We start from the raw sequence: 22,484 nt of genomic DNA on the forward strand, positions 1-22,484 counted from the left end.
GAGCTCCCTGCCAAAAGCAGAAATCCTTTAGAACAAGGTTTTTACAGGCTAGTAAAACTGGAAGAAATGAAAATCACATTTTTTAACAAATTCTTTTTTCAATACTAGTGGTAGCTAAAATGTGCTAAATGCTTGGCCTACAGAGTTTGTCTGATAAAGATCAAAATTCAAAATGAGACAGACAAAAGTGACAGAAAATGGATATACCACCAAGTCGATGAAGGGTGATTGCCCACAGTTACTATTTTGACATATGCTAAATACATGAATAAATAAGAAGCAATGACTGGAGCATGAAATGGCAACACCAGAGGAATTTTCTTATGAGATATCCCCCAGATCTTTTCCATATAATTAAGCAATATTAAAACTTCTAGAGGTATCTAATAGAACCTTGAAATCATTTTTAAAAATGGTACTTAAAAGGAAAAAAAAAAAAAAAGATTTGCTAGTTTTCAAGACATGTATGCTGCACATCAAGTGGGTGGATGTCAGGAGGGAGGACTGCGACTATTTAAGTGGCGTCATGCTTTCTGGTTGTGACCATAAATGTCAGTAATATATAAGTGTCTCAGAAGAAGAAAGTTCTTTCCTGAAGATTCACAATTAGTTCTACAAACAGTCTTTGGTAGAAGAGAAAAAAACCGGGGAGGCTGTTCAGTTCTGACCCAATTATAACAATGACAAAGACTGAAATATGTAGCAAGAATGCAAGCAGATACATACCTAGAGTAAGAACAGAACCAGCGTACAGGAGATGTAACTATCAGATCTAGTTTGCTGAACGTGCTATAAACATGGCAGCATAGGAATTCTTAGTGCAATACATACGTGAAGCTGGAAAATGTATTGTACGCACGCGCAACATCAGATTGTAGTCTGGTTTGTACCAACAGATCAGTGGTAGCCAGTCTTGGGTGGTTTGAGCTCTCTGGCTTCTGGAACTTGGCTATATTTATCCCGGCTGATGTAGCCTGTCAAGCGTGTCCTGCAGTTGATAAGGTGCTGTAGTTGACGACAGTGGGGGATCAAGGGGGAGGAGCAGGATGGGGGCTTCCACTGAGTATTTCTTTAGGGGGTCTCAGAAGCCCTGCAGTCTCATTCCTGTTTAGCTCGGACCCTGCTTTTTAGATACAACTGGGAGCTTCATCAGAAACAAAGTGAAGATGCCAGAGCCTGCAAAGAAAACAGGTAAGGATCATAACTGCAGACAAAACCTAACAACAGCTTGACAGAGAAAAATGTGAGTAGCTTTTGTACGCTAGAGAAATGAGATGCCTCAGTGGGGAAAAACAAATAGAGAGGAAAAAGAGACAATATTTTATGCAGTTATAAGAGATGTTAAGAGAGATGTTGCAGAGAAATCGGTAACTAGTTTGGCAACCCTCAGCCACAGAATTTTTTCAAGAGACTTTGGATGAGGAAAGAATAGAGATGAAACGCATTTAATTCTCAGATTCTTTTCATTTCTCATTTCCTTTCCCAGTCACCTTTAGGACTCTGAAAAAAAGCTTGTAGTCTCTCCCTTGGGCAGTTAGACAGTATAAACCTCTCCTGCAGTATAAACCTCTCCTGCTTTTGTTTTGGTTTTTCCCCTGATAATTTCAAGGAAGCGTTATTGGCAAACTTTGATGGTATTTGTTATTAGTGAAATCTCTGTAAAAATGAAAGCAAATGGCACCTGGTTCACAGCTTATTCTTTCTAGTTCTTCCAGTCAGTGAAAGTAGAATTCTAGAAAAAAAAAAAAAGACATTGTACTGTAAAGCATATATGTATATTTCTTTTCACTCACCCTCCTCCATTTTTTCCCCTTGAGCCAAAATATAACTAGCCATTTTCAGAAAGCCAAGGTCACAGATCCCAGTGCAAATCCTGCCCCACTAGAAAAACATGAAGAAAAGATTTCAGATTTAGGAAAGTTCCAATTTAAAATTGAGAAGAATTTAAAATTGAAAAGAAGGGGAGGCCTAGGATGGGGTGTAAGGTGCAATTTATCTGTTTGTCTGAGAAAGGGGAAGAGAGCCTGGGAAGCAGAGGTAGGGAGAGTTTAGCTTCAGAATACCTGTGGGTGGGTAGAGGAAGATGTCTCAGGAGCACTTTGTGTCCACAATTAAGTTTGGAAAAAAAGTTGTCAAAAGCTGAAGTGATGACTGTTTGAAGAATTTGCACATATCCAATACACAGGAGAAAATTGTGCTAAATCTGGGATTCTTCACTTTTAGAGCTCTCACTTCCCTGATGCCAGTGCATACCCAGAATCACTGCTACCTGAATGTACAGTACAAGGTGCATGTTTTTTTTAATAACGTGCTGTTGGCAGAGTTAGTCAATAATAGCTGTTGATACTTATTAATGTAGGCCTTTGTGCTTTGCAAAGGACTGAACAGGCATCAGTCTCCTGGTAGGCTGGTCAATGGGAAACTCTCCTGTGGTCACCACAACAAAAGAAGAACTTGTAAGAAGAACTTTCATTTTGGCCAAAACATTTGGAATCAGCCACTGCCAGAGGCAGAGCACAAATTCAGCCCATATCTCACATGAGGAACTGCAAAACACTAAAGCATGATTAACTCCAACAAGTTTCTTTATGTTCCCTCTATAGGATGACTCTAAAGCAACAGTGGTGTCACCAATCCTTCAATTTTATCACAACTATAACATCATTTGATGTTCTTAAAGCTGCAATTTCTGAAATCAGATGGAAATAGAATCATATATAAAAAAGAAGGATATACCAACCTTGTAATTGTAGAGAAAACCTTGAAAATATAACCTGTAAAGGTTCAGCAATCAAAAATAAGACATTCATAATCACATTTTATTTTTAAAGTTACATGATTTCTGAGATTTATTGAAATGCCTAATGCTTGTGATGATTGACAATGCTGGCAAAAAGAAATATGACAGGGTAGGCAAAACTTGACAGTGTGATTTCCTAGGCATTGTGACTTTTGATTTCTAATGGTTTAACTGCCTTTAAATTCACATTTTCGGTGTCTGTGGATGAGACGCAGCTTCTCTGTTTGTGAAGATGCCCACCTTTGCTAGCTAATGGTGGAGAGAAATTCTATTCCATCTTATTTCTGCAGAGAAATCTAACAGGTGTCTAACATCACTAGTCCTACAGAATTCTTATGAACAAAGCAGCCCCAAACACAGTGATTATCACAGCAGGGGGAGGAAAAGCTCTTATTACCCACTCTGACCGAGGCAGAACCAGTCACATGTCCCATAACTTCTAGAGGGGACCTTCTCATTCTCCCAAGAGACATTAATCCCTTTGGTTTTCTATTTCATGTTGTTTATATAGTTCAAGCCATTTCAAGATGGGATAATGTTGAGCATAATCTCAGAAGGGCTGAATAATCATCTAGCAATTCATACTTGGGCAAATCATGATTTCTGCCTTTCACATACCCTATAGTGAGAATACCGAAGAACCCTAAGAGATCTTTAGTCTGTATTACTGAAATTTGGGCATCTGGTGCTTAGGTAAAGGAAAATGTTTCATGCCAGAGAATGATCAGAGATATTCTCCCTATATCTGCTGTTTTAACAAACCTTTTAATATGTTAAAAAAAAAGTAATAGAAAAAGAACAACAACAAACCACAAAACCTAAAACAGTGAGGTAGATTTTCCAACAGACGTTCTTTTACTTCAAACTGTCCAACTAAAACACTTCAGGATAAGGCACTGCCCTATTTGTTTACAGAATACCAAAAGAACTGACGTAGCTCTCCAGAAAAATCTATACACACCCTAAGAGCAGCAGGATTTAGAAGACCTGTAGCAATTCAGTGTCAGAGCAAACAATCAAACATTGAAAAGCATCAATTTTTGCAGCGTTCTGTCGCAGAAATTTTATGGTCTTCTCCCTTTGATTTAAACATTTCATAGTTAATCTCTGTTCAAAGGTTTGCTTTTTGGAAAGTTTTGATTTTTTTTTTTTTTTTTTTTGTTGTGAAAATTCAGAAAGGATATTAAGAGTTGACCTGTTAAACACTGAATTTAGTAGATAAATGGGACTTAATGGGAAATATGTGCATTGCTATATCTGGAAGAGGAGAAGTCTGATACCACTCATCTTCTCTGAAAATCAGTCCATTTTTATTCACACATTTTATACACTGAGGAGTCTAGATTTTGCAGTGCAGATTAGGGAATTTTGTCAAAGGTTTATAATTAACCTGGCTTGTAATTTCACAGAGGCTTTTGGCATTAATAATAATAATAATAGTCAATGCTGCATAATGAAGACTATACTGTAGAATTTTAGTTTAAATATAAGCTCATTGTTTTACATTTGCAAGCACCAAGAACAGTAAAGTACCGCTCCACAATCATGAACTTCTGTGCACTACAGTAATGCAAAAATACTAATACTAATAATAATTCATAACTATATATTTTCCTCTTTTGTAAGTTAATATTCAAAGCAAGCTGAACATTATTAACCCCAATTTACAGAAAGTATGATGGATGCATGAAGAGAGAGAGAGAGGTGGCTCTGCTTGGTGAAACTATTCCTCGCCTGTTGCTCATGTTACAGGAATTTACAATCTCAGCTGCTGAAGTAGGCAAGGAATGATAAGATTGAGTAGTTCAATAGCTTTTGGATCACGGAATGATTAAGCTTGTAATTGCAAGAAGCCACTTAGGTCCTGACTGAGGAATGTGCAGCATCTTTATATAGTTCCTCGGCAAGGAATTTACAAGCTCCATTACTGAAGGCTGCTTGTCCACAGTTTGGCTTTTAACTCAATGGGAAAGCAAATGGTATGAAAGGAAAACTAGATGCCAAGTGTAAGTACTAACACAAAGATAATTGTTTAACATGAAGCCTTAACAAATGAAGGAATTCCAAAAGCTAATACTACTTTTGTAATATTAATTAAAGACATTGGCCAGATACATATTTTAATATCAAATACACAGAATGTGCAGTAAGTTATCTTAGCTTTGTGGGAGGAAACCTGTGACTCTATTTTTTCTAAATACACTCATCACAGATTTCTGCTGGAGTTTGTAGCATGTGCGTTCAACCAGTTACATTAGATTCTCCTAAAACATTGATACTCTTAACAGTTTTTATTTCAGAAAGGCAGAAAGATCATTTGAAAGCCTTATCTAACACACATTCTCCTGAAGTATTTATCTCCCTCCTTGTACATATCACAAATAATGAATGATGAAGAGGTGAAGTCAGAGCCACCTCTCTGAAAAGCAGGATGAAATTAAAACAAAACAAAACAAAAAAAACCCCAAAACACAACAAGAGAATGGCTTTCCACTATCACTCTAGTTAAAATCACTCTTGTGGAATCCACACTTCTTCCTTATTTTCATTTCACATACTTTGAAATTCAGTGATTTTAGGAAAAGGTTTTCACCTAATGCTTGTGATTCTTGACAAGCCAAATTATTTAGAGAACATGGCTAGGAACTGAAATTATTCCAGTTATTTAAACATTATTTTAATATATGTCTCCTCTCCATTTTTTCTAACAATAATCAAATAGGAATGCCTCTTCTAGCTTCCAATACTGATTTTTACTCCTATTAGGAATTCAACAGTACTTAGTAGCTACTTACTGACAACTTGATGTTGTACAACAGAAAAACAGTTTCTGCCTCAAAACACTTACAAAATAAAAGCCCAGTAAATAGATATTTCGACAAGAAAGCAAAGGAAATAATGGTTAGTACAATAGATAGTGACCTGGGTGGTAGCTTAGCCATTTTCTAGCTTTTTGCATAGGAGAGTATAAAAAGGTTTTGAAGCAGAATAGTAAACTAGGTTGATGGTGGGTTTTTAGAAGGAGATTGCTTCAAAGCAGGTCAGAAAGTAAGACAGAAAGCACGAAGTTACTAATATGAAGTTTAAATAAATGGCAGCAGTAGGAAGGCAGAACACTAGTTTTATTATTTTATTTAGTGAAAAGTGAAGGAAATTGTTTTTGGAACTTAAATGATTTCATTCTAGTTTAATTTGGCCAAAACCAAATGTATTTTATATTTCTTCAGCCTCCTGATTGAAAGACTTCTTCATAAATTATTATCAAAATGCAATCTGATCACAGATCTCCAAATAGAGCTTTTTATTTTGAACTAATGAAGCTGTAACTTATGTAATACACATAACCGTATGGCTGATGTGTACATCTTCAGGTGTTACAAGACTTTTAAAGGCTGGGTGCTGCATGCAAGTTCTGGTAGTAGCAGCAGCGTTAGCCACCAAAAAGTTTTCTGCAAGACTATTGCAGACCACATGCAGCCTACTTTCTCTTCTGCCTGGGGTAGAAATTTGCTGTTTTACATTACTCAGAAGTTATATGAAGTTTTTTGCATTATGGAAGCTAGAAGCGATCAGGAAGGTCTGGGACATAAGTCAGGTGCTGAAAAATGAGTTAGTACAACGTGGCTCTAGCCTCATTTTCTTTCATTAGCTCCACATCCTTCTTCTCTCCCCATGTTAACTCCCCACAGCAATTCCAATTCCATGCCCACAAAAAACACACATGCAGAACATCTATCACTCTCCATCCTCTCATTAATTCCTGCCATCATCAGCACTGGTAACTCATGTGCATCTCTGCCCTCTCTCCAGAATGGCTATAGTGTGATAGTACTAATGTCGCCTTTCTCTCCCTTTGTGCAGGGTGGGTGAGAATTTACCGGGACTCAGAGAGTTAACAAAGTGGGTGGCAGAGGTCATGGGCTACTTGGCCATGAGGTGCCCCAGTCCGATGGCTCCTAAGAGCATGTTTGACTGGAGTCTGGATAAACATGGGATAGTGCCCGAGATCTGTCAGTGCCTGACAGGCACAAGAGCTGTAAGACATTCCACAGCATCACATGAGAGGTGTCACAGCCTGATGGTGGTGGTCATACCCAAGAGTGTTTTGAGTATGGGATGGATATATGGAACTCAGAGGGGCGTATCTGGGTAGAAGCCAAATGTTGAAGTGAGAGAGATTGCCAAATGGGGAATGTGTTTCTGATAAAAGCAGGCAAAAGTGAGGTTCTCAGAACAGACAAGAAGTTTTGAATGGTGGTGTTTAGGAGCTTTCCTAATGAGGGAATAACTGGATTAGATTGGTATAATTGTATGAGAAAAAAAAAATCTGTTGGTGAACTTGGATTTAAGTGTTACCTAAAGTAGCAGCCACAATGAAAGGAGACTGGGAATAGCTGATCGCTCACTTTTTGTTCTGTTAAGCAGCCCATTTTTCCTCTAGAAGTCAAAAATGATGGCATTCTCTTCATGTGCTTGTTCAGCAATCTCACTTCTGCCACAAAGTAGTTTCCTTTAGAATCTCCAGCTGTACATTGCTACTTTTCCTTTGCAAATGCGAACACTGAAAGATAAAAGGGAATACAGATGGATACAGAGACACACTACTCTGGACACTGTCACCCACTGAGACTGAATCTCAAGTGCAGGAAAATGACTCTTAGGGTCTCCTTTACCTATGAAAAAGTGGGTTCTCGACAACTGTTCTTGCAACTGTTTACTTGCTTGGGAGGTTTTGGGCTTTTCCGATTTTGGGCTTTAGTGGAAGTATTCACAATCATTTTAAGTCAGAACTGAAATGAGTCTTTTGGCAGGAAAGCAAGAGAGAGAGAAAAAAAAAAGACAAGGAGGTTTACTCCTAAATTTCTACATATGTATTTAGATTTCCCAAAAGTCTGAAATATTATGTGGTGGAGGAGATTTCTCACTGTGCATGTAGTTTTGGCCAACAATCTGTTTTTGTTGAATCATCTAAAGTAAATGTAAGAAACTTAATCACTTTGCAGGGCGTGCAGCAGATCAGAGAGTTACTTCCAAGTATGCATGTCTTGAAACGCTGCCATTTGTAGGCTGGAACCTTTACAGACCACATAGCTGTTAAGTAATTAATATATTTATAGATCATTTTGTGCTGAAATAGAAGAGTGATGATGAAGGCACTCAGAGACAAAACCCATGCCTCTTTTTGCTGCTTTATCTCTAGCGTCACGGGGAAAGGAGCCAGCTAAGTAGGTATTTCGGGAGCGGGTTCCAGAACTGACTTGGCTGGCAAAGCATACCCTGCTGTGTTAGTTACCGAAGTGCAATACCGTATCAAAAGATGTGCAACTGATAACTGGCATTTGAGTATTACACTATAGTATAGAGCCCTATATTCTACACAGTACTATATTCTGTTAAAGAACAATTATACCACTTACATGCCTGAGCTTAGAAAAAACTCAAATAAAAGCATGGAGGGACATTCCACTCCCAGAGGAAATTTCACACACTTATATCTTAACATGGAAGAAAAGCATGCAGAAGAATACACCAGGAGCTCAGTCAAGACTACTACAGGCTCAGTGCAAACCATAATTGGTTTTCTTCATCAAATATATAAAATGTGAGGGGAAAAAAAGAAAGGAAAAAAAAAGAAAAATGTAGTTTAGGTTTTTTATATAACAAAGAGAGGCAAAATACAATACATACTAAATTCTAAAAGTATTTTTAATTTATACTTTAATGGATGTTTAAGCAGCTTTGAATCCTTTGCCAAACAATGCAGGAAACATGAACTGTATTATGACTAAAGTCCAAAGGCCATCAGATGAAATCTTTGCAGATGTAACTCCACTGAGGTCAATTAACTTATGCAGTCTGAGGACACGCTACAGGAATAGAGATTTTGGCAATGAACAGACGGTGCTATTAGTAATATACCATTTCTACTAACTAAAGCACCTGTTTGAACACGAATATAAACTATTTCTTTAAAAATATTTCCATGCCATGTTCCTTTCATTTTTATAAAGCAGAATCAAAAGTTTAAAACTGATTACAAACATTGTTGTGGTGTTTGGAAGAGTTCTTATTGCTGCTCAAGTAGGAGAGCCACAGACAATTTGTCACAGAGGTGACAGATATCATTAAATGTGATGGAATTACTAGTATTTTATAAAAGCGCAGTTATGCAGGGGTAAGTCAATAAAAAGATGACATAATGATGCACAAAAAACATTCAGTGTATGAATCGGAATGTTAATTATTGGTATTTTTATAAATTAACATAGCTCATGGCAATTAGCAAAAAGATAACAGATTTCATTAAGACCAAAACATCAGCATAAAATGCAAAGCTTGATTCAAAATAAAGTTGAAGAAATCTAAATAAATAAATCAGGGTAGAGAAAGTAGTAAAATAAGTTACCCTATTAAAATCTAATATTGAGAAAGTTTAGGAGACTCAGGGAGGAAAATTGCAATATATTACTTGCTTTCCAAACTTCTATCTGTTGTGCTATTTATGATTATATATGAACTAAATCATCATTTGGTTCATGCTTGTTCACCCCATATATCAATAATTTAATTAATTCTCATTATAAGCATCGTAAGTGCTTCTTGACACAGAGGAAATATTTCAATCCACCTTGTAATTAATTAGAAAACTAGTTCTTGTAAAGTGCTACGTAGGCAAGTACTTTAACTTTTAATGCTGAACTAAACATTTGAATGCAAACAACAACTGATATTATTTTAGCTGGGATAAAATTACAAGGGCCATCACAGGAACGAGCATCCCTTTCCACTAAAGCCTTGATCAGTCAATACGGAAGGACTAAAGATGAACCATTAATTCATTGTGGTGTAGTAGGACACAGGTTACTGCACAACGTGCAATTTTGTTGGAGGAACAGATCCTGATCCTGTTTAACAACTGTATCAAGCAATTGCTAGGACAAAATTAATATTTCCAAATAAAACTGCATGGGAAATTAATGTAGAGAGCTTGATGTGTGAGAATACACACCATGCCATCTTGTCATAGATCAAAACATTCACTTAGGAAAAATCAGAGTGCATTATGGGGGGAAAGAAAGAGGAAGATGGACTGTGAGATGAGTTTGCTATCCATTCCATTTTATTTCATGACAATATGGAGAAGATATGACATCTCAGCCAGAGGCAGAACTCAGTAAACACAAAGACAATTCCACAACTTCTCTGTGGAAAGTGTTGTAATTTGTATCTTGCATGGGCAGATGGGAGAGAAAGGAGACAGCTGTTGCAGCCACAACAGCTGACTACACCAGATATGCCACAATTGCAAAACAGATTTTAGTGAGCCCTCTCTCTTTTTTTAGTTTCTGCATTTACCAAGAAGCCGAAGACAACAGAGGTGACAGCCGGAAGCACAGCTGTGTTTGAAGCAGAGACAGAAAAAGCTGGCATCAAGGTGAAGTGGCAGCGAGCTGGCACAGAAATTACTGAAAGTGAGAAATATATCATCAAGGCAGAAGGAAACAAGCATTCACTGACAATTAATAACATAGGAAAAGAAGATGATGTGACATATGCTGTAATAGCTGGAAGTTCTAAGGTCAAATTTGAACTCAAGGTCAAGGAACCAGGTACAGTGTTTCCTAAGCAATTTGAATTTTATCGGTATTTCCAGTCCCACATGCAAACTTCATGAATGACACTGATGGAAATTAGCCTAACTTAACACTTTAAAATTAACCTACCAGCAATACTTCTGTTTTTCCCAATTATTTGAAGCTACTCATTAATATTAAGCTGAGGAATACATTTCCTGTGGCTAAGACACCCATTTCCAGAAGTCCACACAGTGGAGATCACAGAGGAAATCTCAATGTACGCCTTTAGAAGTCTCTGTCAAGTTTTTCAACTTAAATGTTGAAAAGCAAAGCAAAGCAAAGCTAGCCTAACCTAACCTGACCTAAACTAAGATGCCTGCATATTAGGCCTGGTATTTTATTTTTTTAAAATCCTTTTATTTAAATACAAAATTGTAACAATTGACAAAAAAATTACAAGTTATGCTGTAATGTTTTTAGGAGCTCATACATTCCCCAAAACTGTCTCAAAGTCAGCTGCTAATAAAAATACATATTTCAAGAGGGACTTGAACAGCTACACATCCAAGTTATGGGAACATCTACACTACATTAGTTAGAATAATGTTTAGTTCTTTCCAGTGAAAAATTAGTTGAAATTTATTTGGACAAGATCCAATGGGATACCTTCTAACAATAAAAATGGTAGAATTCGAGACTTCAGTATTAAAATAATACCAATTTAAAAATCACAGTCTTCTCTTTCAAGACACAAATACAGTTTAGGGTAAAAGGCATAAATTTTCTGAGCACGGCATTGACTCATGTTCATATGTTCACAGATACTGTCTTGTTTTTCAGACCTTACTAAGATTAGATTGTTCAAGAGTAACTGGATTACACATTATTATTTTCACAAACAATAATTTCAGGAAACTTTCCCCTAACCTGCCCAGACACAGCCACCTCCCTTTGTGACAGAGGATCCACACAGCACCACAGGGCCAGAAATCCCTGGTGGAAAAAAATCATTGCAAATATCTTGGAAATTGCCTGTGGGACTTCTGTGAGAGGTTGGCGAGGCCCCTTGGAAGTGGGTCCACTACCTATGGGGGGAAAAAAAAAAAAAAGAATAATCTGATAATCTTGTTGCAACTGATCTGTTTCAAGAAATTCTACCTCCCTCCATCTGCCCCAGTTGCTCACTCCTACTCCCTTTTCATACATTTGTATCTTCTCCATTGTGCCAAACGCATATGCCTGAATTTGTCTGTGAGGTCATGGTTGAATTCAGAGGCCATAAACTTCTATGAGCCAGGGGAAGAAATGATAGATGGATTTTTAAAATACTTTCTCCATATTGATTACTAGCAGTGCCTAGAGCTTTTCTGAAGCCACACACAGCAATAGCATTTGGAATATTACATTCCAACAGCAGAATTAAACAAAATATCATGAATAAGCAAATTGTTTACAAAAATAATATGTGCATCATTTTTCATTACCTTTTCTATTTAGACCACTGAAGTTAACATCAAATAATAGCGTTATTCATCAGCTGACAAGCTTCTAAACATCAAGACTATTGAATTTAAAAATCCAGGCATCAGTTGTTTCCAAGCTCAGTGAAAGAAAGAGCCTTATCATCCAGCTTCAGGAGGCCCCTTCTCCTTCCAGCACATCCTCTAAGTTCTAGAAAACCACAGCTAATTTCTCTGCATTTCCTAACATATATTAAAAGCTGATTTTTTGCAAAAGTTCTTCAGAAAGGAAGTATAAACATGACTTTCTCTAATCTTGGCTTACATTCATTTCCAGAAAAGAGTGAGACAGTCACTCCTGCTGAAGCTGCTCCAGCCCCAGCTGCCTCAGAGTCACCTGCTCCACCAGTAGAAAGCAGCCAAAACACAGAAGGTAATAGAGAGCGAACACTGTTATCAAGTTTGGTTCAGTAATAGAAGGGAAGAACAGGAACAAGGAATCTGTAGAGTTAGTGAGGTAGAGACAGTAGCTGAAAGCAGACCGCTAGTGGTGAATGACAGGTGATAAAGAATAAGGAATCTCAGAGACAGAAGAAACATATTGAGATATTTTGAAATGACTTCACAAATTCACTATATAGGCTGTAACAGAAGCTGATGCAGAATGTTCTAACTAGCAATTCTGATGTTTAATTCAGCTGCATCTGCTGGGACTCAACCAAAAGAGCCTCTGGACCCTATTGGGCTCTTTGTGACACGACCCCAGGATGGAGAAGTTACTGTTGGTGAGTACAAAATGTGAGTCAAGTGATGTTTGTAAACTGTACCTGTTGCTTGACTATTTAGCTCTTCATGTACAAGGTGACAGCAGTGATATAACAGATAAATTCAACACTGTTCATGATCTTATTATTAACCTACTTCCCGTACAAGGTGGAAACATCACGTTCACTGCCATAGTGGCAGGTGAGAGCCTGCTGAAGAAGCCGTCAGTGAAATGGTTCAAAGGAAAGTGGATGGACCTGGGAAGCAAAGTGGGGAAACATCTCCAGCTACATGACAATTATGATCGAAATAATAAGGTACAATCGGCAGAATAAAGTGCTCAGTCTTCTAGATGCTAATCTTTAATCTGGAGAAAACATAAGATAATATAGGTGTGTTTTTATATTCAGGCACCCAAAGCTACACACAATGCTGCACTTAGCACAGATGTCTGTTTCGACCTTGCAGACAAGAGACAAGCACTACATACAGACTCTTGCATACCTTACCTATGATGAAATGAGAAAATGTGTGGAGGACTAGGGGGGAAGTTTTGCTCTAGCTACTGCAGGATTCCGTCCATGTTCCTCGCAAGTAATAGATACTTGTCATATGTAAAAGAAAACAATAAATTAGACAGATATTTAAGTATGGTCTATCTTGGTTTTAATAGATCAAGCATTCGGTTATTAGTGTTGGAATTTATGGTTCTCTTGCATTGTCTAGACTACTTTAAATAGCCGAGTAAGATCCATTTTTACCACAAATGTGTTCAAAGATACACAAACAGGATTACAAGAGAGTCTGTACCACGACTTCTCACACTGTGTGGTATGTGAAACACTACTACCCTCTCCTGGATGGAACAGAACAGACTTGCTCACATTAGCCACTTCTGCTGAATTTTTCGATGTACTGTAGAGATTCTGGGTAGAGGCTGTATTTGTTTTGTGTAACGAAAGCTCTATTCCTGTTTCCAAGGTACATGCAATTAGTGCATGTAATGACTGCACACACCAGTACACCCGCATAGTTTGCTAATTTAACACTGTATCCTCTGGAAGACCTGTACTGATACTACTTTCTAGCTGATCGTACTGAATTGGGGGAAGAAGAGGTATATGTAATTTTTATGAGTGTAATGAATTACATGTTCAGGAGGTTCTATATTCTAAAAGGACACAGAGGTATATTTGTCTATTTTTCTCCATGCCTCAATATGCTGTATTCTTGCTCTCTCTCTCTCTCTATTTCACCATTTCATTTTCTAACTTCTGAATTGCATCACTGGTGCCTGTTCTAGGTGTACACCTTTGAAATGGAAATCATAGAAGCAAACATGACTTTTGCAGGAGGGTACAGATGTGAGGTGTCTACCAAGGACAAGTTTGATAGTTCGAATTTCAACCTGACAGTCAATGGTAAGATGAATTCCTGCCACCTTGTTTCTTCCTTTTATTATTTTTTTTTCTTCCTGTGAGCCCACCAACAGTGGCTACTAGACAAGCATAGATCTGAAGTGTAGACCTGGAGAGCTACAGGTACACTTACAGAGGCCCACAGATGACGATTGGGATGGGTTGGCAGAGATATAGAACATTAGAAGTAACACTTGGATGTCACACAAGTCAGAACTGAGATGCTTTTAAAGAAAGAACACAGAAAGATGCAAATCAGCCCAACTTTTCTCTGGCTTTATTCTGATTTCCAAATCATTCTTTCATGATATTTAATTCCACTAAACTAAAAGAGAGGTGCATTCTTTCTTTGGCAAAAGCGCAGTAATAAAAATGGATATTTGAAATAAAATAAAAAAAAAAGGAGGAAATTTAAAGATTTAGGTATGTGACACTATTATCAATTCCTTTCTTCCCAATAAATTCAAGTCATGCAGAAGCACCTGGTGATATAAAATTGCTGTAAGATTAGATGACTCATTTTACATAATACATGATGCCACCCTCACAACTGCTATACTGAAAAGCTTATCAGCAACAGAAAAGGAAGTAAATTTTAACATCAGTTACCGCTAGTGTGGAAGAGTTTAGGTAAAACAGTGTAAGCGTGGACCACCTGAAAGACTTGGGCATTTGGACCATTTCCTGTTTCAGTGGTTCTGTTGGAGGCACTGCAACGTTAATTGCTGTCCAGCAACCAATGAGCCTAATATGCAAAGACAAAAGTTTATTGAGCTTATTCAATCGGCAGTGTTCATTTTTGAAGTTTCACTAGTTGACTGTAAGACTCATATGAAAGACTTAGGAGCTGTGACTGAGAACCGTTTTTCTCCCAGTAGTAGCGGTACACCTATTCATACCAGCAGAAGCTTAGAACAGAGTAATAAAGTTCTCTGTATGCAACATCCTCAGTGAAGTTTCTGTACATCTCTACATATTTCCAGGAATTTACCTTTGCTTTCAGAGACTGGATTACAATTTATTAGTAGTAATAATATTCAGTTGATATCCAGTGGTTTTCTCTTTAGGGTTTAAACACTCTGTGAAACCAGTATTGAAACTAAAATTTACCAGCAGGAGAATTGACAAACAAGAGACAAGATGGTTTGTCATGCTGCAGGTTGTTATGAAGCATGAGGCAGAATTAAGTTATACACAAAACACTGGATGTTGAAAGCTAATTAGTGAAGGCTACATGCTTAAATGTGATGCTTCAATCTTTTGATACATAATAGATCACAATTTACAATAAAAGAACTTTAGAAAAAAAAACTGTCTGGAAAGGAAAAGCTTTAGGAATAGCACTGTATTTTTGCATTGTTTGACTTGCTCTCCCATTCTTGTTCATCACTTTTTGTCACATCAGAAGCACCAATAACTGGAGACTTAGATATTCGCGCTGCCTTCCGACGCACGTGAGTATGTACAGTAGAAACTTATGTAGATTAGATTATACTTCCATGCAGAATTCATTACTTTCCTAGACAAAACTAACTAAAAGCAAAGCTGACGTGCAAAGATAGGGATGTCTACTAAGAAAACATTTCTATTAAGAAAATACTTCTATTAAAATACCATACAACTCCTAGAAATCATCTAAGAGAATTTAGACTTTGTACTAGCATAACAATCATGCTTGTCTTCAGTTATGCAATTGATAATGTGTATAATTCTACCAAGAACTTCAGCAATAGAGAAGGAAAAGATTATGTAGCCCCTAGTCTTGATTTGGTCTGGCTTGAGGAACTACACGTACCTTAATACAAACATTAGCTAAACAAAGAAGTGGAGTTTGATGTGAGTTCTGTAATCAGCATATCACTGCTAACATTAATATAAGCATTTTGATTGCATTTGTTTTCATGTTCTATACTCATATTAATTGAATGAAGACAATTATACTGTAAGTGGCTATGTAAAAACTCAGTTACATGTAGCTCTTGGATATTAATACAGGCTATTCTCCCCACATCTGTAATACTGTCTGAATTGATATATGACTTAATGGAATAATGTTCCCTTCTATTAGTAAAATTTGCAAAATTGGTTGGGTTTTTTATTTATTTAGACATTAACAACATATGTTTTTTCACTGTTGAGCATTTCTTCTCCCTTTGTGTAATTCAGTTTCTGCTTTAATTGTTATATATTTTTGCAAAGTTACTAGATCAAGAATATTCCAACAGAATTCTATTTCTCTAACATAGGACACAAATCATCTGTGGCAACTCCTTGAGTTTTTCCCTATAAGTACTATGTTTATATGAGATTTTTTTTTTTAACATTTTATCACAAAGAACTGAAAAAGGCTTGCAGAAGTTACCTACAGTCAAATCCATCTATAGGTAGCTGACCAGCCTTGCCGTGATGCCTCTTAAACAGAGGACACCCCATGCATAGCTGCATTGTGTTATTTCACTGCAGCGAAATCAGGCTTCAAGACTTTTTCTTTTTTCTAGCACAATTAAAAGCATTTAGAACCATTTCAGGGTGAGTGCAGTGTAAGCAGCTTCAGGTTGTTCAGATTTTCAGTTTCTTCTGTAAGAAAGGAGCCAAATTTTGAACTGAACTGTTTAAATCTGAAGCTTTGTCTTTGATACCCTCACTCAGGAGCCTGGCAGGAGGGGGGAGACGGATGACTTCAGCCTTTCTCAGGTAGCCACTGTCTGTGTCAGCAGACAAATCATGCCTAACAATGAACTGTCTCTCTCTGCTTAGGAAAAGAAAAAAGAAAAGAAAAAAAAAATTAAAAAAAAAAAAAACCAGCTCACAGAACTAGCTGCAGCTTAAATTCCAAATAAACCATCATTTATAGTATATAGTATTTATGTGAGACAAATACATACAAGTAAGTAGTAATGTGAGTATAAATAATTAAAAGAGTCGCTTGATAGTTCATTGAGAGGCAGATTCATCTACAGAAAATGCACATGTTTGGCAAGTGGCATCTTCTCACCATTGTTAGAAGAAAAAAGTCACTTCAAATTATATGCATGTCTGCCCCCTCTCTTTTACATGTTTTCCTCTCTACTGAGCACATCCTGAATAAAATTGCCACTGCTCACAGAAATGTATCAGCACACCTGTATATGAAAACCTGTTGTTTCCTGGCACACTCTTTATCCTAGAAACATTAAACTTCCTACCCTATCTTTTGCTACCAATGTCTTCTACCATAACAAAAATAGGAACTCTGAGATTAGACTTAACTCTGTGCATGTTAAAGCAATTATTAGGGTCTTATCCTTCAGAAAAGCTAAACGTTGATTGCTAGGTTTTCCTGAAAATCTGATTTAAGTATCACCTGGGAAGCAATAAGGTGACTAGTTATTCTCCCAGTTGTATTCTGATTTCCTCAATATTTGATCACAAGAAGCTCTTTTCAAATTTGGGATTACACTAGTGATATTTATATGAATTTTATGCCTGCAAGCATTGAAAGCCTTCTCAAAGTAGGGAAAAAAGTGGCCAAAACCACACTTTTCTGTTTGAACATTATACCCAGAAAAGTATCCTTTCCAATACTGTACTATCTTCAAAGTAATCACAGAAGTAAAAATGGTACTTCCTTAATAAAAAGATCTCTTCTCACAACATATTCAAATTTACACTGATTCAGAATTGTTACTTATTCTCACTAACTTTGCATTGTCAAGCAGCATAAGAAGTTTGGCACTTTTTTCTCTTTCATTTTATGAACAGTATTGTTAAAATGCCCATCATTTATCTGTTGAGGCTGTTTTGTTACTTTCTAAAATATTTGTTCCTGCAATATTGAGTTTTCCTGACATTCTGGTTTACACTTCTACAGACTGATTTTCTCTGAAGCAACTAGCACTGTGTATTGACAGAGACAGCATTATGGGATACCACTACCACCAGTACAACTGAAAGGAATAATTTCTGTGTATAAACCAATAATTAAATATAAGGTATTGCTGCTGGAAGAATCTGAATGCTGTGAGATGGCATCACCAGATTCTTACTCAAGATCACAGAGATTTCAAGGAGCAGGTGAACACTGATGATGGGAGACTGACTGAGATGAAGAAAATCCATTTTGACTTTCTAAACCCTGTCTGAATGCAAAAAAGACAAAAAAGTTGAATCGTCAATAGTCATGAAATCCAGTGTAACTCCCAATACTTTTATATCAAATCCCCAAAGTGATTTTGGAATTAAACCCAAAGAAGTTATTTTAGTGACCTTATGCTAAGTTTTCAGAGTAGATCTGTACTTCAAATGTTCAGAAGCACAGCTAAAACACATTTGATTCAGAACACCAAAAATAACGTTGTGCATTCCATCTGAGTTCACCATATGTAACAGAATTACACATCAAAAAACTCCTGCTTGTTGCTTCTTATCATCACAGAATCAATTCATCACATTGCTTGCCACGATGCTTGTTGAGCAACTGCATGTGGAACCTCATCTCAGACTCAAAGGCAGATCACAGATTTCCGCCTTTAACTCTCCCAAGCACCAATGATGTGACACTTTTTTCAGTATAATGAATTCTGGAATCACAAACAGCCTTAAGAAACAATTACAGAGGGGATAATACTAGGAAAAAATTATTTTAGATTGTAAGAAGTCCCACAAAAAGGTCGGTTAAATACTGCCCCACACTGTAAACAATATTCACACTGCTGAAAATACAGTTTTCCAAAAGCACTAATGATTCTAAAGGAAAGCTTCTGCAGCATCTTTATGATAATGAATACATTCCAGACCAATATGATCACGAAATTAATACCCTGTACAACTTTACCCATAATCACTACAGAAAAAAATACAAGTTCATTAAATATGTTTCTTAAACCTATATGAAGGCCAATATGGACAAAGCCTAATTAAGTCACCTTCCATGTCAGTGCACATTCTAAGTCATTCTAAACCCATCTACTACTCCCCTACAAAAATATATCATCTACATAATGATGTAGTCCCACAAGCTATTCCTATTTCTTTCTGAAACTAATTATGGTTTTCTATTACTGTACAGTACCGAGGGACATGAAGAAGGTGGAGAGTTTAATTTTAGTGCCTTACTGAAAAAGAGGTGAGTAAAAATCCATAGACTTAAAGAAATTAAGTAACCAGCTTCAGCTGAACAACTCTGAAAACACTAAAACTAGAATAAGCAAAAGTGTCATAAATTCAGAATGCTTGTTGTTTTCCTAAAGCAGCTCTAACTGGAAAAAGGATGACAGTTAATTATGGCAACTTCCCCAAATACTCAGCATTTGCTGCATTTCTGCTAGGTTTATAATGGGGTGGGGGGTGTGTAAAAAAAAGAGAGATTGATTTTTTCAAGATAGAAAAGGCTGGGACTAGGGTAATTACATGCTTCCACCAGCACTTTCTATTAAAAAAAAAAACAAAACAGAACAATGATTTACAATACTTCACCTTATTAGGAATTTTCTGTCCTAAGTTTTCACAATACTTTGCATCAGAGAGCTGGGAGGACAAGCGTTTTTATTAGATATCTAAATATTACTATTACACTATACAACTCTATATTTTAAATTATATAGCTGTTTATCATATATTTAAGAAGAGATTCTATATTGTGTAAATATTATATAAATATTTTTTACTCTTCTGATTCTAATTCTTATTTCTTGCTTTTACTTTCACTTTTTTTTGGTGGAATTTCCTCTCCCATTCTCATCCTTCCTTACCACATCCGTTTTCATAACCTGCCTACTTATGTTTTTCTCTTTTTACCACCATCTTAATGTGGATGTTTTGGATTCCATTGTTGCCAACAGAGAGTAAGATTTCTATTTCATTTTATTATAAATGCATGGGTCAGACTGAATATAAGAACCATTTTGTTTTAAAATAATGCATGCATTTTTATCTTTCTTACATGTAGACCATGACAAAAATTAGATAGTATGAAAGAAAATTATTAGAAAATTTCTAAGACAGAAATGTTTTAAACCATTAGTTAAGGGTGGAACATTGAATACAAATCAATGTATTTCTCTGAATGTCCTTTGGTTTTCACCACCACTTCCTTTTACAAGCAGTTTTAAATTGTCCTTGAATTTCCAGATTTTCTCAATAATCTGTTGCTTTAAATTTCCATTGTCATAGAAATTAGAATCAGAAAAATCATTTGCTTGCTGGTGCCTACCAAATATGTGCTGAAGTTTTGTTCCATCCATCCTTAAACATGTGAAGTGAATGTATTGTTGAAGTCACTTATTCCATAAACGTACAGGCTTCTCTGTAACAAGTCATGTCTTTTTATTCCAAGTAAAGTTTGCATTGCTCATTATCATCCCATTCCTCCAAAGATGCTTCTTTCTGTTTACGGCCCCTGTCCACTCACTTTGTCTTTCCAGCTCCTGAACTTAGTACAAACACTTGTCACTAGACTCATGTTTTGCAAATCTAAACTTACTCAGTTTAAGTTTTCACAGTCAACTGCTTGGATGAATGTTGTTCTGAACCCGTCTTCAGTCTCTCCCAAGGTATTGGTATCACTGTTTATAAAAAGCTTCTTGTTTCATCATGAACCCCAGAGAAGTCTGAAACCAAAAGTGCATTAGATTTTTGTTTGTTTGTTTGTTTGTAATTCTAAAGTAGGGAAAATATGGCAGTAATCAAAACTATACAGGTCTGAGAGTTCAAATAGAGTAGCTGTACACACATCCTAATTTCCATAGAAAATGTAAGGCAAAACAGAATTGTTGATCTCTTTTTTAAAAAAATCAAATAAATGGAGGCCAACATGAAAATATTTGCATAATTTCATACAGTGACTCCAGCTGGAATGAGATGCTAAGTACTATTAGCCCCTCTCATAGTGCCTTTCCCTTCTGCTTTCATAGTTAGTTTTGATGGAACTCTAAAAAGTAGTGAAAATCTCCAGTATTTCCAGAAATGTTCAATTTGTTGATTTAACTGTTCATTATTTGTCAGACCAGAAATATAATTCATTAAAAGAAGCTTATAAATTTCACTGCATTCTATCAGTGGTTTTGACCTTTCTTGACTTACAAATCTCTGTTTAGTGAATTTAAGCATACTGATAAATTCACTGCTCCTAGTTGTTTTTCACAGCCACAATTCGTGGATCTTTCAGGCTTTGCAAAGCACAGGTTGAAGACCACTCCTATATTAATGAGGCATAAAAACTCATCATGCAATGAAAGTATTCTTCATTAGAATAGAATAGAATAGAATAGAATAGAAAAGAAAAGAAAAGAAAAGAAAAGAAAAGAAAAGAAAAGAAAAGAAAAGAAAAGAAAAGAAAAGAAACGAAACACTCAAGAGCTATGCAAATTCAAAGAGAATTGAAGATTATTCTTCTACCACTTCTGCTTTGTCCCACCTAATTTACAAGTGCCCCTCAGTCCAGAGGTAATGAACATTCCCACTATAATAAAGAGAGCTTCATTTAATACTATATCTGCTCTTGCTGTAATTTAATTAACTGGTGTTGACATACAGATGTCATGGGCCAAGGAGAGGTCACTGGGAAGAGGAAGGGAACAGCTGTCACAGAACAATTAAATGGGATAGTGAGCAGAGACCTTGAAGGAGGTGACAGCTGACAGGGTCCAATCAGTTGACAGCAATAGGATAGGAAGGAACCATCTCTGGGATGTACAAAACTATTTTTAACCCCTCCACATATGTTTAAAACATATCAACTGCATATTCCATTTACAGCAGGTTCACTAAGCTGCATCTTAATGCCCCCAAGCGCATAGTTAACCTATGAGGTGATCATGCTGAATAAGGATCCCCAACACCAAGGAGAGTAACGTAAGGGTGGGAGAAACTTCAGGAGTCCAAGTGCTCTGTTACTTTTCACGCACTGCTTAGCTCCTCTTGGTAGAGGAAGGGCACAGCCTAACTGTGGAAACTCTGTGTCTTTATGGGAGAATGTTTTAACAAATACAAAACGGTGAAAAGGAGTTGGGGATGGGGAAACCTTTGCTCCGAGGCAAAGACATTTTTTTCTTTTCGGAACTCAAGCAAATACTATACAAATTACAACATTTAGCTTTTAGTACCATTTTACATGCAACTTACAAGCCTTTCCTTCTAATTAGAAAATACTATTATTTCCAATCAGGAGACTATACTCTTGCTTACAATCAAATTTCTTGTATTTCAGCTTGTGTATACCAAAACAGTACTGCCAGATATAACAATGGGATGACTGAGTAATGGAAAAGCTAAAGCAATAGTGAGACATACTAGACTGTGGAATCACTTCCAAATTGGAAGATTTTTCTCAGGATGTATTTAAAAATAACTCACACAAAATATTTTTGAAAACTCCATGAATAATCCTATCTGAAAATTTTCAGGTAAAGGGCTGTATACAGATGAGTATATAAGTAGGCAGATAGACACAGAGACTGCCAATATTTATATAATGCCTGAGGGAAAA

At 36.6% G+C, this 22,484-nt stretch overlaps 1 protein-coding gene across 1 annotated transcript in view; it reads left to right on the forward strand.

The window, feature by feature from the left end:
• Nucleotides 1-1,004: 1,004 nt before the first annotated feature.
• MYBPC3 (myosin binding protein C3) overlaps nt 1,005-22,484 on the forward strand; it is a 66,534-nt gene continuing 45,054 nt past the window's right edge. The window contains exons 1-9 of the mRNA XM_054827326.1: nt 1,005-1,191; nt 10,144-10,410; nt 12,175-12,270; nt 12,536-12,622; nt 12,771-12,919; nt 13,906-14,023; nt 15,426-15,474; nt 16,670-16,714; nt 19,068-19,124. Of these exons, the coding sequence (XP_054683301.1) occupies nt 1,167-1,191; nt 10,144-10,410; nt 12,175-12,270; nt 12,536-12,622; nt 12,771-12,919; nt 13,906-14,023; nt 15,426-15,474; nt 16,670-16,714; nt 19,068-19,124 (893 nt within the window). The 5' untranslated portion in view covers nt 1,005-1,166. The remainder of the gene's footprint in view (nt 1,192-10,143; nt 10,411-12,174; nt 12,271-12,535; nt 12,623-12,770; nt 12,920-13,905; nt 14,024-15,425; nt 15,475-16,669; nt 16,715-19,067; nt 19,125-22,484) is intronic.

The sequence above is a fragment of the Grus americana genome, chromosome 5 (genome assembly GCF_028858705.1).
Source record: "Grus americana isolate bGruAme1 chromosome 5, bGruAme1.mat, whole genome shotgun sequence".
In the NCBI taxonomy this organism is placed as follows: domain Eukaryota; kingdom Metazoa; phylum Chordata; class Aves; order Gruiformes; family Gruidae; genus Grus; species Grus americana.